We start from the raw sequence: 24,541 nt of genomic DNA on the forward strand, positions 1-24,541 counted from the left end.
ATTCGTCAGTACAAATAAATATTCATGAGTAGTAAAAAATATTCATTTTATTAGTAGGAAAAAATATTCTAAGTACAAAAAAATGTTCATAAGTACGAATAATATTTATAAGTAGCACATATACAGCACCAAAAAAATACAGTAAAGTTATGTCTGACAAATCTAAACAACACCAAAGGCAATAAAAAGAATCAATGACAAAAAAAATATGTTTTCTATATATATATATATTGTTCAAAAACATTAAACACTACATGTAGTTGTTACTGAAAGAGTTAGCATCTAAGTAGAACACTATGTTTGTGCTTGTAATAAAACCTTATTCCTATTTTGTATTTAAGTAGCGTATTAGCCAAGATCTTACTAATCAAACAAACAAACATGTAAGGAGATCTTCAGAAATTTAATAATACTAATAATTTTATTTGAAATATTTCACTTAATAAAAATTCAAACTAAAACAAGAGGGCCATGATGGCCCTGAGGTCGCTCACCTGTATATAGCCCCCCCCACACCCATAAGAAGATGTTTCATGCTAAACATCTAAGCTCTAGCTCATTGGGCTTTTTAAAAAAGATTTTTTTAAGTTTTTACTATACACATATAGTTAAAAACAATGACACCCCTGGGGCGGGGCCAGTTTTGACCCCAGGGCTTTTATTTGAACAAACTTTGTAGACACTTACTAGAAGATGTTTCATGCTTAAGATCTAAACTCTAGCTATTTGGGTTTTTTTAAAAGAAGATTTTAAGTTTTTGCTATACACATATAAGGAAAATCAATGACCCCCGGGGCGGGGCCAATTTTGACCCCAGGCCTTTTATTTGAACAAACTTGGTAGACACCCATAAGAAGATGTTTCATGCTAAACATCTAAGCTCTAGCTCATTGGGCTTTTTAAAAGAAGATTTTTAAGTTTTTACTATACACATATAGTTAAAAACAATGACACCCCTGAGCGGGGCCAGTTTTGACCCCAGGGCTTTTATTTGAACATACTTGGTAGACACTTACTAGAAGATGTTTCATGTTTAATATCTAACCTAAGTTATTTGGTTTTTTTCAAAGAAGATTTTAAGTTTTTGCTATACACATATAAGGAAAATCAATGACCCCCGGGGCGGGGCTAATTTAGACCCCAGGGCTTTTATTTGAACAAACTTTGTAGACACTCACTAGAACATGTTTCATGCTTAATATCTAAACTCTAGCTATTTGGGTTTTTTCAAAGAGGATTTATAAGTTTTTGCTATACACATATAAGGAAAATCAATGACCCCCGGGGCAGGGCCAATTTAGACCCAAGGGCTTTTATTTGAACAAATTTGGTAGACACCTATTAGAACATGTTTGATGCTAAATATCTTAGCTCTAGCTCTTTGAATTCTTTAAAAGAAGATTTTTTAAGTTTTTACTATATGCATATAGGGAAAATCTATGACCCCCTGGGGCAGGGCCAATTTTGACCCCAGGGCTTTTATTTGAACAAACTTGGTAGGCACTCATTAGAACATGTTTCATGCTAAATATCTTAGCTCTAGCTCTTTGGGTTCTTTAAAAGAAGATTTTTTAAGTTTTTACTATATGCATATAGGGAAAATCAATGACCCCCTGGGGCGGGGCCAATTTTGACCCCAGGGCTTTTATTTGAACAAACTTGGTAGACACTCACTAGAAGATGTTTCATGCCAAATATCTAAGCTCTAGCTCTTAAGGTTTTTCAAAAGAAGATATTTAAAGTTTTTTCTTTCGGTTGCCATGGCAACCAGAGTTCTGCATGGAATTAAATTCTTTGAACAATTTTGAAAGGTGACCACCAAAGGAACATTCCTGTGAAGTTTGGATGAAATTGGCCTAGTGGTTTATGAGGAGATGTCATTTAAAGTAAAAGTTTACAGACGACGGACGGACGGACGTCGGACGAAAAGCGATCACAAAAGCTCACCCTGTCACTTTGTGACAGGTGAGCTAAAAAACCCACAAGTCATGGAGTTTCATGAATGAAAAAAAAATAGTACAACCTTAGATATATAGTGATCAAAATATTATACATCTGACAAGTAAAAATGTGATGTTTTTTTCTTATAGCAATTATTTTTTAACACATTACATGTAGCGGTAAATATATAAAAACACATTATATGTACCAGAGAAGATAAAACTATACACATATATAATCTTTCACATGGTGTATATGACCAACCTTTTTTGTATATGTCTTTATAAATAATGTCTATTGTCATTAATTATACAACAATATCTGTGTATTATTTCCAGCAAATTCAAGAGTTTAACTTTGCAGTGAAAAAATAATTATACAACTCATGAAAATAATAATAAAATGGATTCTTCGCAAACAAACAGCAAAACACCAAAAACTTTTTATATTATTAGTTATAAAGATCGTTGACAGGTTATATGGCCCTATATAAACGGCTTTTTGTAAATATAACCCGAGCCGTCAGGCGAGGGTTATATTGCAAACAGCCGTTTATATACGGCCATATAACCTGTCAACAATCTTTATAACGAATTTATAATACAGCAAGCATCATTTTGAGAGAAAACAAGTAAGATTTCTTCATGAATCGACAGCAGCCGTGTATATATAACTATATAAACGTCACGATTATCCAATGGAAAATGATGTTACAAACGTGCAGTATTATAATGATTTTTTTTAACACTTCTACATATACTGTGTATAACATACAAAAATTTATTTACACTTTGCATTAAACATATACTATGTATCGTAATTTGAATTTGCATTAAATTTAAACATTTATATGTTTAAAGTGTATTACTATCTGAATGTGCATTAAACATTTACAGATTGAATTGCATTAATTTAAATTAAAAACTAGAAATGTGTCCATAGGACACGGGTGCCCCCACTGCGCCACTGTTCTGTCAATCTTTTTACTAAGTCAAGGGCAATTACTCTACAAATACTGGATAAATCCACAAGCAAAACCCCAGGTGCAAATCTAAAATATGCTGAGCAACCTGCCTATAAGGTTAAATGACTATGTCAAATCCTTTTTGAGAAACTTGCGACACAAGTTGAAAATTGCAAAAATTTTCTAAGTGAAGGGCAATAACTCTAAAAATACTAAATAAATCCAGACGAAAATACCTGGTGCACAACTGCACATGCTAATCAATATTCCTGTAAAGTAACATGACTCTAGGTCAAATACTTTTTGAGTTACCTGCGACACATGTTGAAAATTGCAAAATTTTACTAAGTCATGGGCAATTACTCTGAAAATACTAAAAATATCCAGACGAAAATACCCAGGTGCACAACTACACATGCTGATCAACATTCCTGTAAAGTTTCATGACTCTAGGTCAAATACTTTTTGAGTTATGTGCGACACAAGTTGAAAATTCCAAAATTTTACTAAGTCAAGGGCAATTACTCTGAAAATACTAAATATATCCAGACGAAAATACCCAGGTGCACAACTACACATGCTGATCAACATTCCTGTAAAGTTTCATGACTCTAGGTCAAATACTTTTGGAGTTACGTGCGACACAAAAGTGAACGGACGGACGGAAGGACGGACGGAAGGACGGACGGACGGACGGACAAGGGTAAATCTAAATGCCAGCCACTAACGTGGGGGCACAAAAATTGCATGTTTGAAGTATATCAATATCTAAAATTGCATTAATTAAATTTAAACAGTCACACGTTGAAAGTGTATTATCATTTGAATTTGCATTAAATTTAAACATTTAATTGTTTGAAATATATCAATATCTAAAATTGCATTAATTAAAATTTAAACATTTACATGCTTAAAGTGTATTACACTCTGAATTTGCATTAAACAATTGCAGACATACAATGTATCATTATTTGAATTTGCATTAAACAAACACAGTGTATCTTAATTTGAATTTGCAGTAAATTTATGTAAACATTTACATGTTTAAAGTATATCGATATCTAAAATTGCATTAAATTTAAACATTTATATGTTTAAAGTGTATTACTATCTGAATGTGCATTTAACATTAATTTTAATTTGCATTAAACATACACAGTGTATCATAATTTGAATTTGCATTAAATTTAAACATTTACATGTTTAAAGTATATTGTTATCTAAAATTGCATTCATTAAATTTAAACATTTACATGTTTAAAGTGTATATCTAAATTTGCATTCAACATTTACAGACTTACAATGTATCATTATTTTAATTTGCATAAAACATTTTCAAAATTAAAAATAAATCATTATATTCAATTGCATATCAAATAATCTACGTATAAGTTACCATTACTGGTATGTTTATTTGCTTTGGTCATCTACAATTATATTTCATACTAACCATTGGCATGAACTAGTATCAAAACATCTACAATATATCACATTTACACATTTATCTAATTATTGCACTTTTCAATTTTAAATTGCCATACACAGCTTAATAAGCTACATATACAATCAAACCTGTGTTAAATACCACCTCCGAATAAAGACCATCCTGTAAATAAAGACCACTTTTTTATCAATTATTCAACAGAGTAAAACTTCAAATAAAGACCACATGTCTATAAAGGTCATGTATGGTCTGTCATTTGGATGGCTTCATTTCACAGGTTTCACTGTATACTGTATTTCAAACACTATTACATATACAAGCATCCCTGATTTCCGAATATATTATATCACATTCTGTCAATGCTGACAACAATAATAAAACTAAATGTAATTGTTCATTAGCACAAATATTACAAACACAGTGTAATAAGAGCTGTCAGTAAGACAGTATGCTTGACTATTCTCAGTGCTAAAAGGTAAAAATGGGGCATAACTCTGTAACAAGAGGGCCATGATGGCCCTGAGGTCGCTCACCTGTATATAGGCCCCCCACCCCCGGGCCAATTTTTACCCAAGGGCTTTTATTTGTTTATTTGAACAGACTTGGTAGACACCCATAAGAAGATGTTTCATGCAAAACATCTAAGTTCTAGCTCATTGACATTTTTAAAAGAAGATTTTTAAAGTTTTTACTATACACATATAGTTAAAAAACAATGTCACCCCTGGGGCAGGGCCAGTTTTGACCCCGGGCGTTTATTTTAACAAACTTTGTAGATATTTACTTAAAGATGTTTCATGCTTAATATCTAAACTCTAGCCATTTGGGTTTTTCCAAAGAAGATTTTAAAGTTTTTGCTATACACATATAAGGAAAATCAATGACCCCCCCCCCTGAGCGGGGCCAGTTTTGACCCCAGGGCTTTTATTTGAACATACTTGGTAGACACCCATTAGAACATGTTTCATGCTAAATATCTTAGCTCTAGCTCTTTGAGTTCTTTAAAAGAAATTTTTTTAAGTTTTTACTATATGCATATAGGGAAAATCTATGACCCCCTGGGGCGGGGTCAATTTTAACCCCAGGGCTTTTATTTGAACAAACTTGGTAGACATTAACTAGAAGATGTTTCATGCAAAATATCTAAGCTCTAGCTCTTATGGTTCTTTAAAAAAAGATTTTTTAAGTTTTTACTATATGCATATAGGGAAAATCAATGACCCCCGGGGCGGGCCAATTTTGACCCCAGGGCTTTAATTTGAACAAACTTGGTAGACACTCACTAGAAGATGTTTCATGCTTAATATCTTAGCTCTAGCTCTTTGGGTTCTTTAAAAGAAGATTTTTTAAGTTTTTACTATATGCATATAGGGAAAATCAATGACCCCCTGGGTCGGGGCCAATTTTGACCCCAGGGCTTTTATTTGAACAAACTTGGTAGACATTCACTAGAAGATGTTTCATGCCAAATATCTAAGCTCTAGCTCTTACGGTTCTTTAAAAGAAGAATTTTTTAAGTTTTTACTATATGCATATAGGGAAAATCAATGACCCCCAGGGGCGGGGCCAATTTTGACCCCAGGGCTTTTATTTGAACAAACTTGGTAGACACTCACTAGAAGATGTTTCATGCCAAATATCTAAGCTCTAGCTCTTATGGTTTTTTAAAAGAAGATATTTAAAGTTTTTTCTTTTGGTTGCCATGGCAACCAGAGTTCTGCATGGAATTAAATTCTTTGAACAATTTTTAAAGGTGACCACCAAAGGAACATTCCTGTGAAGTTTGGATGAAATTGGCTCAGTGGTTTATGAGGAGATGTCATTTAAAGCAAAAGTTTACGGACGGACGGACGGACGGACGCCGGACGAAAAGCGATCACAAAAGCTCACCCTGTCACTTTGTGACAGGTGAGCTAAAAAGATGACTAAAGAGTTTTGGATCTTGTGCCCATCATGTTAGATAATCACATAGAGAAAGTGTGTGTAGTTTTAACCCATTCTTTTTAATAGTTTTGGATATACCAACTTGCATGCAAAAACTTGACCATAGTGTGACGCTAACACTAGAGTGAGTTAAAAATCTCTCCCTATTCTTTGAATAGTAAAGCTTAAAATACAAACTGACAACATAATGCAACATCCACATATTCAATATCACATAAATAAGAAACACACGTTGTAGAAAGTAGAAAAATTACTAGTAACATATGAATATCTTATAATTTACCACTGGTTTTTTTTTCATTCAGTAATATAGATGAGAAGAAAATGATGATTATTAACATTTCTTTATAATGAACAAAATTCAAATATTTTTGAGATGACTAAATGTTTTGCTCTTGAATATATCATCCTTTTTTTAAAAGCCATTAAGTATCAAGAGTAAAAGTGTGTTTTGAAAGTCATTAAAGTATCATTATGCCCATCCAAGTGAAATGGTGAGTAAACCGGTAAAAGTCAAAATATTGTTACATTTTCAAAAATAGTTAAAGTAAGGATTTTCAATACAGTATTTTACATTCTTACAAAGAAAAGTAGGAATACATTTGTAGCATGTGTAGTAAAACTGTTATTCTTAGAAAAGTCTCAGGCAAATAGAATTCCATTCTAAAATAACAGTCCTGGCAGCAAAAAGATTAAAACAACATTAACATAACTAATTACCTTTACATTTATCATTACCAACAAGTATGTCATTCACACAAACAAACATACATACTAACAAACAATAACAGGAAAGTTCTGATATGAACTATAAATTTTCCATACAATTTTCATACCAAAATAACATGTCATGCACACAAACAAACAGACAGACATACCAACAGGAATGTAAAGAAATATTGAGCAAAAGTATACCACAAACATAACATATATGTATATAAGTCATGTAACTTACTGAAAATACATGTATTCATAACAAATAAAAATAATTAAAGTTAAAGTTATTTATAGACGATGGTTAATACTTTATAGGCAAACATTAAGCCAAGTTTTGTAAATCTTAAAATTAATTCAAGGCTTCTTGTTATTACTTTCACTTAAAAAAATAATATCAATGAAAGAATAGTGGGACTTTCTTTAGAAAACAAATACTGTCACTTACATAAGTATATACACCTTAGCTTACAAAAATTAAAAGAAAAAAAATGAAAGGGGCTGTAACTCTTACAAATTATTTGATCTTAATGATACTTAACAGTTACTGTTCTTTTTTTTCAACACTTATAATAATCTTTTTTAATTATATCTGAAATATGATAAAAACAAAACAGACAGACAGATAAAGAGACAAATAACTTTTCAATAATCATGTTTAAACATTGTCAAATTTGTAAACCCAAAACAACACCATAAAAACATTAACATTATAACATTCTTTTTAAATAATCAATTATTTTTTTCATTATTTTTTTCACTCAAACATTATTTCATTAGTATTGTTTTGTTACTTTTAACAGTTACAATTTAAGTGATATGAACAAAAATGTATTGAAAATAAAACTTCAAAATTCAAACTTAATGAATAATGTGTTAATAGTTGAAATTTAAAACTATTGCCAATTCAAGTGAAATTAAGAAGTGATCAAATATGACAGAATTTACTATTTTCAACACAAAATTATACCAAGTTAAAAGCAGAATAACACATTTCTGCATAGTTTGATATATTAAAGTCTTTTCTGTAAATATTAAGTGGTTTAAGCTTGGTTAAATCACAAAATTAAAAATTTGTACACTTTACATCGTTTTCTCATTATAAATACTAGTAGAACTGAAAAACAATCCAATCTTGAACTGTGTAGCTTTAAATGATGGAGTGTTCTTTAACTTATCTTAAATATGGTATCATTTACATGTATTTCAATGAATCAAGTATTGCATATAGTAGTCAAAGTTGTTCACAAGGCAGAAAAACAGAAAACAAAATTCCCTCTATGAAGATACTTCCAATTTTCCAAACTGGAATGGGTTGTTTTTCCGCTTCATTCTGACAAAACATGCAATGGTGGCAATGACAAAAATAAACAGCACACATCCAAGGGCAATTGCAACAATCCAACCTGAAACAACCAAAATTATGACAAAATAATTCTTTATTATTGTTGAGTTTAAAGGTACACTTACACTGTAAAAGTCATATGGTGACATTTCAGTTTTTACAAGTAGATAATAAATCTCAGGTTCCTGTCTAGCATTATTTCGGGCATGACCAAGCTCCTGAATAGAACCACCGGCCCTTGTTAAAGACGTTTTCGGTAGTTTTCTGTGCGCATCGTTATGCGCTTCCAAGAAAGATAATCACGGCTAATTACTCTTCAAATGAAGGTCAAGTTGAATAGTACTCGGATAAGTGTTTAAATTTCGGCTATAAGCAAATAATGAGTAAATAATACAGAATAGATATTTCTAAATGTTCAAAAGGAGATCGGTTCAAAAGAATAAGAGGTCGTTTAGACAACATCACATAAAGGATTTCTCCAAGCATTAGTACGACAGCATTGATGATAATTCTGCGCGCGTTACCCCACCCACTTGTGGTATAGTGACGAAAGTGCGTCGCGACTTGATTACTAGCAGACAACTGGGCAAAGAAGTTTAAAATGATATATTTTAAAAGTGTTGAATAAAAAAACAAAATTAATATCTAAAATTTTCTTTGTAAATTTCAGAATACTTGCTTACTGTTCGGGTATGTTAGTCGAGTGAAAAAAATAATATGGCCCTAGATATGTTTTAAAAAGATATTCAGTATCATTTACTTAATATAACATCAAAAGAAAAAGAAATTTTTATTACAACATGTTTTTGTTGTATATTTGACAATACATTTAGTATAACACTGATATTTCTTAAGAAAGCGTGGTAATTTTGACAGTTGGCATATGCGGTAACCATGGAAACTGCCCGTTTACAAAAAACTAACACGTCAACATATATATTTTATTTCTATTTTTGAATCCACCATCAAATGTTACTTGATATATCAATAATGTAGAAAATTCTATGAAAGAAATTTCTTGATAGCTTTAATTTTTTACAGAATTCATGTATATTTTTCTCATTTTTTGTTTAGTTAAAAAGCATGAAAACTTATTTTTTAAAGAAATAGGTTCCAATTATCGTTTGTTTTATACAGAACCCTAAGATAAAGCAAGCTTTGTATAAAATTATGTTTATTGTGAGTGTAATAAGCTATTTTATACATTATTATAACACAGTTTGGCTATTTTGACAATTTTGAGATATACGGTTACCATGGCAACTGCCATTTTTCAAAAAATCCAACACGCCAACATATATTTTTCTTTTTCTTTTTGAATTTGTCATTAAATTTTACACAACATATAAAAAAATTAGAAAATCCTATGAAACACTTTTTTCAATATCTCTAATTATTCTCAGAATTCATGTTTATTTTTCTCATTTTTTGTTTGGTTGTGGAACATGGAGAACTCATTTTTTAAAGAAATATGTTCAAATTATCATTTGTTTCATACAGAATCATTAGACAAGATTATCTTTGCATAAAACAATGCTCGTTGTGTGTTTTAAGCTATCTTATACATTTTCTATTCGTTATAACACAGTTAGGCTATTTTGACAGTTTTTAGATATACGGTTACCATGGAAACTGCCATTTTACAAGAAATCCAACACGTCAACATATATTTTTATTTTTAAATTTGTCATTAAATTTTACTCATCATACAAAAAATTAAAAAAATTCTATGAAAGGATTAATTTTTCATAAAACTGTAGAAAATGTCTTTAAGTTAGATTGGTAGCAAGATCTCATATTAACAGAAAGACAGAATAAATTAGAGTATTTTTGAAATATTGAAAAAGTATATTTTTTGTGTTTCTAGATAAGCTATTACAGCAACAGGACAGAAAACCCTTGCCAATCTAATGCAAATATTTCCAAATTATAAAACTGCATCACTAAAAAGTAACATTTAAACTTCAGAGTGGTGAGGAGCAAGAGGTTTGAAGTCAACCAACCATCTGAAGTACTCAGCCATGGATGCCGGCCAGATGTATCCAAGTTTTTGTTGTTGTTGTTGTTGTTGGGTTCTATGTCGCACCACCACAGTAAAGGTCATATGAAGACTTTCAGCGAAGACCTCAGGCCCTCTTCTGTGCATTATTTCAGACAGGAAGGTAGAACCACGCACTTCTGTAAGCTAGCTGTATAGCTTCTTCACATGAAAGAATCCAAAGTCCCTGTTGGGATTTGAATCTACAGCTGTTAGAGGCAAGTGGTTTGAAGTCAACGATCTTAAGCAAATACCCAAGTGATTCCAGCATAGCCTCTTCCTGTACATATAATATCATATATGTTTCAAGTAACATACCTGTGGTTAATGTAGATGAACCTGAAGGGGTATCACCTGGTGGTAAGCCACATTGCTTTAACCAGTCTGTTGGTACACCCCACTGTGTTAATCTTATAAAATCATCTAACGGACAGTCAGCCGTGCACTCTGAAGAATAAATTCATCTTAATCTACTGTTTAAGTGGTAAATTTTGCGACATGGAAATATTTGCAGGTCTTGTGAATAGAAATTATTCGCAAATATTTTAACGCACAAAAATCATTTCTTTTTAGGTGGACTTCTGTCTATTATCTGAAAACCCATTTTCATACAGCATCTTACAAGAATAAATTTGACGGTTCAGGTACTGAGATCAAATTTTTCTCATTGCTTGTTTGTTTAAGTTTTGTCTTACCAAATCACAAATGTTTTAATGAAACAATATACGTGTTAATAACACAATAGATTATTCATATAACAAAAGAAAGTTTCAAAATATGACAAAGAAATGTGTGATTAGGTCCTTTATCAAACTAACAACATAAATTTTAAACAATGAAATAGATAATACAGGTCTCAAACAATTGAATAGAATGACAATAATAATGGCAGTTCTTAACATGTACCTGCTTAAGTAAAGCTATCACAAAAACGTTATTAAATTCAAGAAATCATATTTTCACAAATATTTCCGCAAGCAAAAAGTCCACTTTTTGACATGCGCACAATTTTTGTGACACATAAAAATACACTTATAGAGTATAATAGTAAACATAACCAATCACTGGACATGGAATGGAACATGGAATTTTGTACATAGTGTACTGGTCAAAAAAAGATCTCTTGGAGAGCTGCTTTGAAAAATTATATCCAACACAAGCCATGTTACAAATGAAACCAGATTTTTAAGTTTGTTGCATATACATGTAACTTCAAATGTTGTCTTAGACATAAATCGTTAATTGAAAGAGCAATTCTTACTATTTGGGACAAATTGATACTTAAAGGAACAAGATAAGACAGAAATGTACATACTTGGTAGTGTCAGTTTATAAGCTGTGGAATTATCAGTGACATTTTTGTAGAATATGTTAACATAGTAATTGTTAGCTGGTTTCTCGTGAAGCTCCACAATAACTGTAGCTGTGTACATCGGGCTCTTCTTGTCATACAAGCCAAGGGCAGATAATAGTGCCGCTACTGTTGTGTCGTGCTAAAAGTAGAGCAGGTAACAGAAAATGAGGTATTTTGGCCAATATCATGTAAGGAAAAAACTCCTTGAAGGTCATAGTTCTGTTAAAAGTAATCAAATCACAGTATCCTGACAATATGCCCCAGGGGGCCTTGATGATATGCCCCAGGGGGTCTTGATGACATGCCCCAAGGTTTTTTTTTCCAGTCAATCTAACAACTTTATTTTTATATACACTTACTGCTGAGTACATAAACATCTTTGTTTTAAGAGTCTTCAGGGTTTTCTTATTGTTCATGTTCTTTATGAACTGGCTTAACAAGGGACCTGAAATCATAAAAATAAGTTGATTAAAGTGATTTTATATTCATCAAAATTAATTATTAGGTTTATTAGTTTTTAATGCAATATCACTAATGACTTCATAAACATGTGCCTTTAAAATTTGGAAATTATAATGTAAGTTTTTCCTGTTTTTTTTTTTATTTTTTTCATGCCAATTTTAATACATTTTTTAAGTCACATCTGAGGTGATCCCCCTTTGCCATTTTCCTACATTATCAACAAGAAATTTGTCCACATGTGACCAACTGCTAATCCCACATGTATTTCTGAATTAGTGGTGACAGGCAAATGACAATTAGACTCAATGTGTAAGATCAATCCTCTAGAAAAAATAAAAGTCCCTGAAAAACAATGATTCAAATTTAAGGTAGTCTTACAGTAATGCTGCTTTCCCGCCAAAAATATTTCTAACATCGGCCAATATCGTTGCAAATCGGTTATTTCTAAAATGTTATTTTTGCATAATCTGTAGCATTAGATTATTAACTATTACTATGCACTATTTTCCAGTTATAAATGGTTAAATAAATAATGTTCCGGAAATGTGAGATTTATTTGATGTTAGAATTTTTTTTTTGGCGGGAAAGCACATTGCATTAAGACTACCTTAAAATCAACACTTTTGAAAAAGTCATTTACAACAATCAGAGACAATGTAGAGATAAATTAATCAACATACCTCCTTTAAGCATACTCATTTCAGGTGTGTAAAACAAAAGCGTGAACTGATACGCCTCAAGCTCTCGTAATTTTTGAAATACTGTGTCATTGATCCATGAACTTACGTTCATACCATGAGCTTTCTGAAAGAATAAAAATGTAAAAAAAAAGTTTATAGTTTTCAACTCCTTAATCCTATTCTTCTTTTACTTAACATTTTATCTTCTGCATGAAATTAATTTCCAACGGGCAAAATGAAAAAAAAAATTGTATATGTGTTGTACTTTCTTTTAAAATTAATTGAAAATGTAGCAGACTTTGTTTAACTGAGCCTGTTCACGGACATTAGTGGTAATAGAAAGTTATCATGCATGCCCCATAGCACCACCAGCTTAATCAGAATTCAACAGTTAAACATAGGTTAAAAATTAAAACACATTTAAAAATAATTTTGAATGAAGAAACATCCACAGATGTGTTCATGCCAATTATTAAAGAATTTGCTTAAACCAGCTACTGCATTTCTTTTTTATTAAATATTAGTTCCAAATAATCATAAATACTCTGACACAGAAGTCATAAAATACCAAATATATCAACTCACCACTCATAAAATACCAAATATATCAACTCACCACTCATAAAATACCAAATATATCAACTCACCACTCATAGAATACCAAATATATCAACTCACTACTCATAGAATACCAAATTTATCAACTCACCACTCATAAAATACCAAATATATCAACTCACTACTCATAAAATATCAAAAATATTTATTCACCTCTCATAAAATACAAAATATATCAGCTCACCACTCATTAAATACCAAATATATCAACTCACCACTCATAAAATACCAAATATATCAACTCACTACTCATAGAATACCAAATTTATCAACTCACCACTCATAAAATACCAAATATATCAACTCACTACTCATAAAATATCAAAAATATTTATTCACCTCTCATAAAATACAAAATATATCAGCTCACCACTCATTAAATACCAAATATATCAACTCACCACTCATAAAATACCAAATATATCAACTCACCACTCATAGAATACCAAATTTATCAACTCACCACTCATAAAATACCAAATATATCAACTCACTACTCATAAAATATCAAAAATATTTATTCACCTCTCATAAAATACCAAATATATCAGCTCACCACTCATTAAATACCAAATATATCAACTCACCACTCATAAACTAACACAAATATCTACATGTACTAACCTCACAATATGTTGTGTCAGCTATCTGCCAGATATTACTAATGTTCTCATGATCAAACCCAGTCATTTTGCCAAGGAACTCATAAAATGGCTGCAAAAATAAAATCACACTGAGAACACATAAAATGCCTGAAAACTATATTAACAATGAGGAACTCATAAAATGGCTGAAAGACAGGAACTTATTAAAGGGCTGTAAAACTACATTAACAACGGGGAAAGTTGTTATTAGAATAAACGTTGCACCAAGGCAGTATATAGGTCATATAGGTGACTTTCCAACTTTATTGGTGGAGGAAGATCTCAGGTGTCTCTCCATGCATTATTTCAGGCACAAACTGGCACCTGAGTAGAACCACTGACATGTCTTCAAAGCAAGTCTTCATGATGGGTATTTATAAAAACCTTGTTTATGATGTTCATATACATAAACAATTGACTTATATATAATAATCATAAAACATAAAATTTCTAAAAAAATACTTTTTCCCAAAAATTATGTCATTAATGATGGTATTTTGTAAATAATGTCACAGAATAAAAACATATGACAAAGCTAATACCTTATTTTTAATCTCCTCCTCAGTGACAGCATGTGATGACAGCGTCTGCTGCAGCAGGTCATTGTATCGTGGGCAATACTCACCCATATTTAACATCTGAAACAAACTGTATCTTTATTAAATATTTTAATAAGATTTATTCATCAACAGTAAAATTATATTGGTTTCATTATAATTTGGATGATTCCCATAAGATGTTGTTACAATTAGACTGTCTCTGTTATTTAATACACATGAAAAATGTACGTAAACAGAATAAAATGTTCCGCATCAAAATATTACTTTGCTACTTTAAGTAAGGGTTTATCCATTTAGCAACAATTTTGTGCATGGGCCATTCGCTTTTAAGGTAATAAATTACCATATTTATTTCATCCACGCATTTTTGAAGTAAACTTTTTAAAATTCAAACAATAGTTTTTTTGAATCAGATGTACATAGCTTTATACACTTTAATTAATTCAGCTCATCTGCTGTATATACAAGTAGAATAACAGCAGCAGGGTGAGTAGAAAAATAATGTCTGTCTGTCAGATAGGATAAGTGGAAAATTAACATAGTAGAAGACCGCCTGAATGAATGTTTTAATATATTTACATTTCATATACATGATAAAGAAACAAGAGCTGTCATAGGAAGTGGGAGAGTAGGACAGCTCTCCATATACTTTGTATAGTCAAGCTAAAAACTGAAAACAAGCTGCAATTTGGGTATGCATAAAATGTGCACTGTATAAACTACGACCAGATGCATTTGATTTGTGTTCATGTGTGTGAAGTTTATACATGCCCCCAAAAAATATCACTTTGGTTTCCAGTTTTCTTTTGATAATCTTAACATATGAAATATGCTTATTCCAGTGGTTATAAACTTACCTGCATATTATTTTACAAATTTAAGCTGAAGAATTAATATTGAAAATAACATATCATCACCTTAGTGCAGTAATGTGTTAACTTCTACTTAATTTATATAAGAATTTAACCCGTTACTGCACTAAGGTGACAACATGAGTAGTAAAGCATGCAGGATGAGTAGAATTAAGCAGAAAATGTTTTTCGATCCCCAACTTTCAAATATATGCAACAATCAGAATTGAAACTGTAATTTTAACTCACATTATCCTCAGGTTTTGGTCTTGTAAAGACTGGTATTGGTTGCCATTTTATAGCTGGGTTAAATTGTTGATCAACATCAGGTGGATAAAGCCCTGCCAGGTTACTGTACGCACTCATCAGGCAGCGATCCTCATCAGAGCTATGTACCAGGATCTGAAAACGTAATAAACTTGACATATTTACTCTATCATGTGTCACAGTTTAGAACTGTTCAGTATTTGGGGGAGATGATGTGTAAGTGGCCGTAGAGCTCTGTTAATAGAGCCACGGTACTGCATCCCGAAATCCCAGGTTCAATTCCCATTGAATAATCCCCGATTAACCACCATCCGTTACATACATATAATTTCATATGATCTTCTGATATGTTAAGGAAACAATATAAAACAAGCCTTTGGCGAACTATTTAATCAGTATTGTTAAATTTATCAGACCCTTAAGGATCATTTATGCCAATACTTTATTTTGTTGAAGATAGCATGATCTGCTCAAAGCAGCCATCAGCTTTGATTTTTTGTTAGAAAAACAATTTTGTGTTGTTTCAAACTAAGTATTTCAATATTTTCATCTTAGAAAAGTGCATAATATCACTGTTAAGCCTTCTTCAAAACAGCATCCCAAGAATATTTATAACACGTCAGTGACATTTGTTTCTAAAAATAGAAATCATGTTCCCTTTACTACTTTATATATCGAGAGAAGATTGGCAGATCAGAGGTATGGGGGTGGGAGCCTTATTTTTTAGGTATTTTGTCATGGCAAATTTCATATCCAACCTGAAATATTTTGATTTGACAATAATATGAAATTATTTATCTAAAATAACATATAATTTTAGAAAAGCTAATGGCCACTTTAAGTGGCTTAAGATTAAGATTTTGCACTTTCCATTATGTTTCATTAAACAGACTCAATAAAATCTGAGTCTGAATTTTCTTCACTCATTGCTTTCAATGGTTCATCCACCATTTCCAAACTGTTTTTTAAAACATTACTGGGATGGGTGTTATTCAAAGTAACTTGAAATAACTACTGTAACAACTGTACAATTACTTCTAGCACATATTATTATAAAACTGCAAGGATATGACCCCCCCCCAAACAAAAGCATAATTACGTACCAGTAATTTGTCAACAATAGAGTTATTATTACACATACAGCATAAACAAAGATAGATATAATACAAAGATGGGTATACACTTATATGTAATTTCCTACATGCAGATAATCAATCAAGTTCTCTAAACAGTAAACTAACCTCCTCTCTCCTATATGTATTGTTCATGAAGCCTGTACTCATGTAGCGGTCCTTCAGCCACTGACCTAATCTGTACTGCTCCTGTTCTCCCAACTGTTACCATGAAAATAAAAATGAGCCGTGTCACGACAAAACCAACATAGTGCGTTTTGACCAGCATGGATCCAGACCAGCCTGCGCATCTGCCCAGTTTGATCAGGATCCCTGCTGTTCGCTTACAGACCCTATAACAAGTAAAGAAACTGCTAGCAAACAGCATGGATCCTGATCAGACTGCGGGGAAGCGCAGGCTGGTCTGGATCCATGCTGGTCGCAAACCCATTATGTTGGTTTTGTCATGACACGGCTCAAATAATGATTTCTTGATTTTCTGTAATTTTGAAATAAGGAAGGCAAGAGAGTTGTAATCTAGTCATCACTGGTTTGATCCTCATTCTTTCAAGATGACTGATTGCGAACAACGGTCAACCAGTTTTACAGTTTATTATCTCTTACTGCAGATGTAGGTTAACTTAATCAGTCACTTGTGGAGAAATTAGTGATCAAATAGTTACAAATGTATGAAGAAAAGCCAGTAAAGTGTACCAACAGCCATGATTATGACAATTTCAAACAAGAACTGTCGGTAGGACAGTCTGCATGACGATTTTCAGTGCTTCATAGTAAAACATTTAACAAGAGCCTGGATATTGCAGCATTTCTAAGTTCAAAAAGGACCATAATACTGTCAAAATCCATGCTATTTAGTTATGGGTTCTAAATAGTGACCTCCTATTGTGGTCTAAAATAAATGTGTAAAGTTTCAACCAATTACAAGCAAAAACTTAACCAAAATGTTGCACTAATGTCGTGGTGAGTACAATAGTTCTCCATATCAAATAAAAAACCAAACAAACATACAAGTCATTTGAAATCATGTATTTGTTAGAGTTATATTTTTGTCACTTCCTACTTGCTTTGCTGTAATACTTTGTATCTATTTGTTGAAATCATTAACTTAAGACATTTTTAATTACACATACAACATGCTTACACGTTTCCATGTATCTTAATATTAATTCTGCAACTTTTATGATAATATTCATCCAGTGTGTACACCATTTACCTTTGAAAGCCATCCTAATCCTTGTGGCCATTTATCCACCTGATTGATGTCTTTAGGGTAAATAACAACCGGACTTCGATCTCCATGCCTGTACACCTATAATATATGGAAAAGTCATCTTAATATTACTTGTTGGATTGGAAATTAAACCATTGAATCAACTAATGATATAATATTATAAGAGTCACAGTGATGTTGTGTCAGGAATGTTTGAATGATGAAATTATTCCATTAAATATTAGTTTATAAAAATTTGCTTTAGGGAAAATTACAAAATGTTATAAGCTATATTTGCTGCAAGCTATAAACTCACATGTATATTAAAAAAAATCTTTTGAATCTGTTTCTGGACCAAGCTGTACTAACAAATTAAAGTAAAGTTACATTTGCCAAAGATATGAGATTTTTATCCCTTTTTTATTTTCATCATTTACAAATTCTAGTCAAAATATATTGACCTGCCAAAGCTAGATCCCACGATATTTTCATTCTGGACAGAATCTCGCTTTTAGAGGCAAGATATTGCCCAGACACAAAAATAGTACAACATTTCGTTGCACAGCACAATAAGCTGGATTTATACAAATTCATAATAAAAAATAGGAATTGATACAAGAGATAAACAAATTTACTGGTTGAATGAATAAATGTTATCTATAAATGAACATTTTACGATTTGCAGGTAGATCTACCCAGTTTTGTTTATTACATGCCTTTTTGTACAAAATATTTTCAAGTTAAACATATTTAATAGCGAGCTCAAAATGCTGGCCCGAAGTGCCTGCTCGCAAAGCGAGCTTTACGTTAACGCGAGTACCTGCTAGATAGTGATGGTTTTGAAAACTTTCGTCCGAAGAACTGAATTGACACATCGCAACTTTTCGAATTACAAGACAACGATAAAAACCAAGATATTCTGATTGAAAATCGAAGTGCAGACTGGTGTCCTGCCCACAGTTGGAAACCATAATTGGACAGGGAACCAGAATAAACGAATGACAATTTTAAAACGGAAAATGTAAAATAAAAATGAACAATTATTTTATACTATTTCACGTTAAAAGTAAATCGAGCATGCTTCTAGGCTTTGCCTTTTTATATTATAATATTACTGACAGGTTTAACAGTCTCCAGTCATCGAATTTAGCACTGACCCTGAGCCCCATGGCCAGTGAAAATTAGTTTGGGCCAGTGTCAATTTTAAGAAAATTTAGTTAAATATATATCCTGGTTGTACTATCTACCGGGAATGTAAGCCTTACTAGGCCCACCATCATATAATACAAAAAAAACTAAAATAAAATAGTTATTTTCTGTAGGAGGTACCGTTTTTTTATGAAAATAACAATCATCCAAAAGAATTTTTAACTATACATCAAAAAGATAGTTCTGTTAATAACCTCATATGAGTGGCAGCCATTTTTGTTTTTTAGTACTTAATACTAGGAATGCCTTTTAAGCAATCAATAAAAAGTTAAAAACATATGTAAATGGTCCATTACTGTTAATGATACTAAAGTTCTATTCAATATTTATCAGTTATCACACAGTAAAAGGGTAACTATTTGATAAGCATTTGCACACACATTCAAAATATCATGATGGGTCCAAATCGTTAGCAATATTACTGGTTTTTATACGTAAAACACATTTATGTGAATAGGGTTATTACAGATATACTAAAACCCGTGACGGCATCATCACGGAAAATATAATTTACTGTCACGGGTTTTGTTATTTTGTTAAGTTAGATTATTTATTTAAATATAAGTTACTAAAGATTTTATTTGATTTTATGAATGATTATTTTAGTTTTATCTTTTAATTTACATTACTATCACGTTGCGATCACAACTTTATATCACAATAACGTCACGTGATTGACTTAGTAGAGATGTCAGTTAAGATGGTAGGAACATAGAATTAAACGTCATTGAGCACAGACTGATATCGGCCCTTCCTTTTAGACCAAGAGGTGGCGAAACGTGGATTTTTAAAGGGGACGGTCTAAAAGCACAGGATTGGCGAGCTGACGGACATCGTTGGATAAACCAAGGCACTGTGGGTCTTCCACGCAAAAATCCGCGGTTAAAGAAAAAATATTTTTATATACATACCGAGAATGGGGCATCAAAAGAATTTGTTAAATTTGTTTACCATGAACCTGAATGCATTAACGGTCCTTTTGTAATTCAGTACATCGGCAATGAACAAATCTCACAGCTGATGTCCCATGGAAATTCAAAAAACCAGAAACGCCCTTTTTTAAGATCAAAGCCAAGCAGTCTAGAAAAAAGGCTAAATAAAACAAAATCGGAGGATCCGAATTTAGTTTATAAGAAAGAAATTCATGACAACGACGAACAGCCAAGGGACTTAAAACAAATCCAAAATCTGCGACATAAAGGAAACACAGAACTTAGAATATCTCGTGATGCCTTATACAATCTGCATGCTTTAGCTAGAGACACAAGCAATTTCTCATGGTCGCGCAGGCATTGGTACCTACACTTTAAAACCTCAATACATTTCAGCTAAAATTGATCTCTCAGAAATTATCCAATTTACAGTTTCACAACCAGAAGATATTGTAAAATTAAATGGCATTCGTGAAAACCAATTTGTCTCTAATGCAGAAAATGATGCACATCCAGAACCAAATATCCCAAAAATTGATATTAACTTCTCACGCGCCAATGAACTTATAAAAAATGATAGAATCGTTTTCGCTCCAAGGAAAAATCCGTGACGACTCAGCCGTCACGGAAATTAGATTCACCCGTGACAGTACCAACTCAGGACCATGAGGAAAAATCCGTGACGTCTCAGCCTCCGGAAGAACCATCGTATACTATATATATTGAACAGGATATTGAACCAGGAGAGCCAGTACAGTCCAACACATCGGTAAGTGGACCAGAATGGCTAGATATTAGGCAGATTAAACTTAAGGACGAAGAAAAAAGTATCCTGTATTCACCAACAGAGTGGTTAAATGATCGGTTGATTGATGCGGCGATGTCTCTTCTAAAGACACAGTTCCCACATACATATATAGTATATGGGGGCTGGACAGTTGCCTAAATGCATCAACTCTAACGTTTACTCGTGCTTTTGGAAATTTCATTCAGATCGTCAACAGAATGCCAGAAGATGGTTTGTATGTTGTTTGCAATAAATGCAAAATATGGTACCATCCAGAATGTGAGGGTCTACAAAAAGATGACATTCCTGGTGATGACATTCCATATTTCTGTACAAAATGTACACACCCCCAAAAGAGAAACATACGACGAAAAAAACGCATGTAATGTGCAATGTATAATATATACTTTAAAACTTTAGTTTAAATTTAAAATAAATTTAATACTGTTATTTATCGTCACTTGTTTTACTCATTTCCCTTAATTCATCACATTTCATAATGTTATGTTTTCATTAAATGAAGAAAAAAAAAAGATAAAAAAGAATGATTATTTATCATTAGGATTAGTTGCATCGTCACGGATTTTAGCTACCCTTCATGACAGACGAATAACGGCGAATATAGTTTGTCACGGTATTTAGTGCCTTGCATTATATATCACGGTAAATTTAGTGTGTCACGGATTTTAGGTACATGTCACGGATTTATGTCGTCACGGAATTAGATATTGTCACGGGTTTTAGGTCATCCCGGGTTATCAAAACTTTGAATTTTCTTCAAAAAATGCTATATTTTGTATGAAATTAATGTGAAAAACACTTGCATACAAAAGAAAATTTTTATGTAGGTATTGTTTGTAATATCTGGACATTTCCGGTACAAAGTACCTCCTGGTATAAAGTACCTTGAGGATAGATCTAGTACTAGTAGTAGAATATTTAAAACCACAGGTGCTTGAAAGAAACTTTTTAAAGTTTTATATGGGCTATATACTATAATAAGATATTTTCATATACATATATAGACCAGTTATGTAAACTGTTTAACTTATATCACTCACTAAACTATTTGATTATGTGACTAGCGCCTGTGTTTAAAACTGGAATTCGGCCAGTAAATTCGAAATCTTAAATTCAATGACTGCAGCCAGAACAAATAATTTAATATTAAATACATTCACATGTGATTATAGACAAAAATGAATCTGTATGCTGATATTGTGCTGAGATGACACGCCTCTCCCGAGTTGATACGAGCTGTCATAGGGCCGAGTAACCATTTCCTGTCTTTTACCCACGAAAACTAATAATAATTTCCGTTTAACAGACAAATCAAGACATCTCTCCATTTAGAAAATTTCATGTGATATTGGCAGTCTTACCAAGTTGACAAGCCTTAATGTGGAGTCTGCAAACACAACAGAGACGAGTGAAATCGAAAGAAAAACTTGGAAATTTCCCATTTTGACTTTTCAACCGGTGTCTTGTAAAACTCACACAACTGTGATCACGTGAAGGTCTTCGTTACGACGTAATTAACCAAAGGTTGTTTATTTTATAAGAAGTGTTATCTGATTCATAGAAACAATAATTTTACTCATGTATATTTTAATTAAAACGTGTTTTTTCACACAGATTTATATTTCATCAGGTCATAGGTCCTGATCAAGCAATTTTATTATTTTTTTGAGGAACTGTCAAACAGATGGAGAGTCTGACCTCAACCTGACAGTGACAACATTTGTTAACTTACTTAACAGTGTTAAATGATGTAAGTGCATGTCTTGCATTCTAATGTCTTGGAGAGGCACAAGCCTGGCATCGGCAGAGGATTGAATATTTACTGCAAGACAGCTAGTTCGCTTGCATCTACATGTAATTCTTGAAGCTTGTGTTATGTTTAAGGTGACACAGCTTAGCTTGTTTGAAGTTAAATGCGGAAATCCTTACTGAAGCCGAGGCTAGTGACAAGTGGGGAGAAACGACAAGGAAGGGTACTAGGGTGTGTGAGCCCCTGGTATGTAGAGACAGCTTGAATTGTGACACCCTTTTCTGTCAACAGCCTTTATCAGGGCTAACCTCCTTCATTACTGTCACAGGTTACTGCACATTAAAAGTGCTCATTGACCGCTTTATAGTATCCTGCATTCAGCTAAAAATTGATCGCTTTGGTTGATACACTGGAAATTACACAGAGGTTATTCATCACCACTTTGTGCTTAAAAATTAACTCTTTTAAGGGCATGACTGGTGACATGTCCAGGTCTGGTACTTTGACAGTGAAAGCTGCTTGTTGTGCCTTCATGGGTGGAGCCTCATTTAACATAGACTATATATATACTTTGTAATGCACCAACTTTGATTTGAAATTGGGATTGATGCTTCTATGGTGACACTGTAGTCAGAGTATTTTGCCCTTACCATATAGATAGAGATTTTGTCCAGAGCATATCTCCTACACATATGGAGAGATTCTAATGAAACTTTAAACAAATGTTCACCACTATGAGAAGCAGTGTGATGTGCATGAACTAGGTCTCTTGTTCAAAGGTCAAGGTCACACTTAAAGGTCATTGGAAAACGCTTAGTGGTCAAAGTTCAGATAAAAATTTGAAAATGTGTATTCAGACCATTTGGTCATCATTTATTGAGGGACTGAAACAAAAATGGTCATTGTCATGACTACTGGTGTGAAACATGTAATTTAGGTTAATATATGCATGGTCAAGGTCATTAAAGATGATAAAATATAAAAATTATGTCCAGAGCATATCTCCTTCATGCATGGGATTCTTATGAAATTTAATAGAAATGTTCACCACTATGAGAAGCAGTGTCATGTGCATGAACCAGGTCTCTAGGTTAAAGGTTAAGGTCACATTTAGAGGTCATTGAAAAATGTTTGTTCGGAGGCGAACTTTTAACTCATCAGGGGGATTTTAATGTATTTTTTAGGAAATGTTCACCATTATGAGGCTTATTGCGCACATAATCCAGGTCCCTGCTACCAAAGTCAAGGTCACATAGAGAGGTCAAAATTTGTGTACGGGGACCATTTAGTCATCATTTATTGATGGATTGTAACACAAATGATAACTATCATGACTACAAGTGTGACATGTGTAATTTAGGTTAATATTTGCAAGGTCAAGGTCACTAGAGATGATAAAATATCCAGATATTTTCCAGAGCATATCTCCTATATGCATAGCTATAATGCCCACATCTCTGTCGAAAGCTTTTGTGACGGGTATATTTTGCGACAATGTTGCCCTTGTTCATCTTATATAACAGAGGTCTATAAAAGGCATCTCCCCACTGGAAATTTTCCTTAAAATCATGAAGTTTTACCCGCATTTTTATTTCCCAAAATTTTAGCGATTATTCTTCCGTAAATCAAGAGTAGCTTAAGGCCTCTTCCCATTTAAGTTAGAAAAACCCTTG

The 24,541-nt window shown here is 32.5% G+C and overlaps 1 protein-coding gene across 1 annotated transcript; it reads right to left on the reverse strand.

Annotated features, from left to right (window-relative positions):
• Positions 1-7,932: 7,932 nt before the first annotated feature.
• On the reverse strand, positions 7,933-22,619 carry LOC132740490 (lysosomal acid phosphatase-like). The gene is made up of 11 exons (XM_060728404.1): positions 22,480-22,619; positions 18,173-18,268; positions 17,068-17,160; positions 15,809-15,961; positions 14,691-14,786; positions 14,129-14,218; positions 12,887-13,010; positions 12,104-12,189; positions 11,706-11,883; positions 10,709-10,837; positions 7,933-8,413 (listed from the first exon to the last, which is right to left on the reverse strand). Exons 1-11 carry the CDS (start codon positions 22,558-22,560, stop codon positions 8,286-8,288), a joined length of 1,254 nt encoding a protein of 417 aa, XP_060584387.1. The 5' UTR covers positions 22,561-22,619; the 3' UTR covers positions 7,933-8,285.
• Positions 22,620-24,541: the final 1,922 nt, after the last annotated feature.

Source organism: Ruditapes philippinarum, unplaced genomic scaffold (assembly GCF_026571515.1).
Source record: "Ruditapes philippinarum isolate M1 unplaced genomic scaffold, ASM2657151v2 ctg550_1_1_1_1, whole genome shotgun sequence".
In the NCBI taxonomy this organism is placed as follows: Eukaryota; Metazoa; Mollusca; class Bivalvia; order Venerida; family Veneridae; genus Ruditapes; species Ruditapes philippinarum.